Source organism: Lolium rigidum, chromosome 3 (assembly GCF_022539505.1).
Source record: "Lolium rigidum isolate FL_2022 chromosome 3, APGP_CSIRO_Lrig_0.1, whole genome shotgun sequence".
NCBI classification, from domain to species: Eukaryota; Viridiplantae; Streptophyta; class Magnoliopsida; order Poales; family Poaceae; genus Lolium; species Lolium rigidum.
The window spans coordinates 240,170,541-240,172,563 of record NC_061510.1 but is presented as its reverse complement, the minus strand read 5'-3'; the positions used below and the strand labels follow the sequence as shown (position 1 = coordinate 240,172,563).

The following is a 2,023-nucleotide window of genomic DNA, read 5'->3' as shown; positions in this document are numbered from 1 at the left end:
GCATCAGGGAGGACGCACAACGCCTCCAACGAGGGCTACGATGCCCACTGGTGTTGTAGTCAATAGTGGCATCCTCACCCTCTTCAGCAACTGGACCACCGTCTCCTCCTCGTCGTGGACCGCCAGACCCCACGGGCCAAGCAATCCGCCGCCGGGAAGCCGCCGCTTGGCAACACCCACCGGCCAGATATGTTTGCACCGACGATAAAGACAACCAAAGGTGGAGGAGGCCATATCGTGCGTGACGGGCGCCATGGCCACACACACGTCGTCCCGAGGCGCCCGGTCAAGATCCACCACTGTAGCCACGCCTTCAAACCGCGACCAAGGGATGCCCCGCCGCCATCATTTGCCCATACAAGCTTTGCCCGGCTGGGATCCAGTGGCGGGCTGGCGGCAGGAGGAGGTGGCGGTGAAAACCCTAGGCAGGAGAGGGGCGGACTAGGGACGGGAGGAGGATACGTTGTGTTGGATTGTGTCGTACACACAACACCGGGCCATACGTTATAACGATGAATGGGTATTGGCATACAAACTATAGGAAGTGTTCATGGGTTACATATACATCTAACACAATAAATTCAGTGAAAGGATGACTATGATTAATCTAGCCTAATGCATGATCCTGAACCACGACCCGAGGAATGGAAAGACCGCGACGAGCAGGCGCATCAACAGGGGCGACTGCGTGTACCTCGCAGCTGCTCTGCTTCTTGGTCTCCTCCGTGTTGTTGTTTCAGGTTGTGGCTTCCTCCTCCACCCCACTGATCTCGCCGCACCAGCATCAGTAGCAGCGTTATCAGCAGCAGTAGCAGCATCCGGCGGGGGCGCCGCTCCTGCAGGCCGCTTGCTTCTGCCGGTGTACTGGTCGTCGCCGGCACCGACGAGCTCGTCCCATCCTCCAAAACTAGTTCTGCTAGTGTTGCTGCTGCTGGCACTGAAAACGTCAGTATCATCTGGTTCCTCACTTGTTTCTGAAACTTCAGAGCTGTCATCCTTCGCCCATGAGTGCTGCTGCTGGCTCCTGCCATCTCTATACTTGGTCGAGTAGGAGGTGCTTTTAAATTCATGTTCTCCGGATTCCTCCCAGCCGCTGCTTCTGTAGTCGGAGTAGTAATCATCGTCGTCGTCGTGGTACTCTTCTTGGCTACGGCCAAATGTACTGGAGAATGCGCGGATGGCGAAGGAGGCCGCGGATTGGGCGAGCGGGACGGCCATTGCCAAGAGGAACGCCTGCCGCCCCGTGGCCAGCAGCATGGACGCCAGAATCAGAGGGAGCACGTACCAGTACGCCCGTGACACCTGCACCACACGCACCATGGATCCCTCCCTATTCAGTTTCAGTTAGCTAGTACTAGCAATCTCGCGGAGCAGGAGAAAGGGATAAGGGGGACACTACCTTGGCGAACCATGGCTCGTCGAACGCCTGGTCCCAGCTCGCGGAGGCACCGAACGAGGGGCCCTCCTCCTCGTCGTAGTCGTCGTGTAACTGGGCCTCGTCGTACCACCACCTCCGGCTCCTGGTGGACTGCTCGGCGTTGGAGGAGAAGCGCCTGCTGCTTCTGCTCCTCGTGCTGGACGAAGAAGAGGAGCCGCTGTCAGGGCCAAGGGAGTAGTTGAGGATATTGGGATGTTTGATGGCTGCCGCCGCCGTTACTCCTCTGACTACTAGGCTGAGCCGCCGTGGCAGCACCGGCGACGGCGCCATTTCATCTCGGGACTCGGGAGGGAACGGTGGGTGGCACCAAAATTATCCACAACACCACGAGAAAGAAGAGACGGTAGGGAGAAAGGGGGAAGTGGATAATCCTTTCTCACTCGCTCGTTCGGTGTTGAAATACTTTATTATTTTTTCTAGGGTTAATTAGATAGAACAACTTTTGATTTTCGAAAAACGCAATCGCAATCCTGTGTACATCTTATTTATGGCATTATACCCATTTAACCAAACATTCGAGACAATATACACTATTTGATTGTACATACATATGTACAGATTTCGGAATAGCATTTTTTCCCAATA

At 55.5% G+C, this 2,023-nt stretch overlaps 1 protein-coding gene across 1 annotated transcript; it reads right to left on the bottom strand.

The window, feature by feature from the left end:
• Positions 1–507: 507 nt before the first annotated feature.
• LOC124699195 lies at positions 508–1,797 on the bottom strand. Its single transcript, XM_047231534.1, has 2 exons — positions 1,400–1,797; positions 508–1,302 (listed from the first exon to the last, which is right to left on the bottom strand). The coding sequence occupies exons 1-2, from the start codon at positions 1,706–1,708 to the stop codon at positions 613–615; spliced, it is 999 nt and encodes a 332-aa protein (XP_047087490.1). The 5' UTR covers positions 1,709–1,797; the 3' UTR covers positions 508–612.
• Positions 1,798–2,023: the final 226 nt, after the last annotated feature.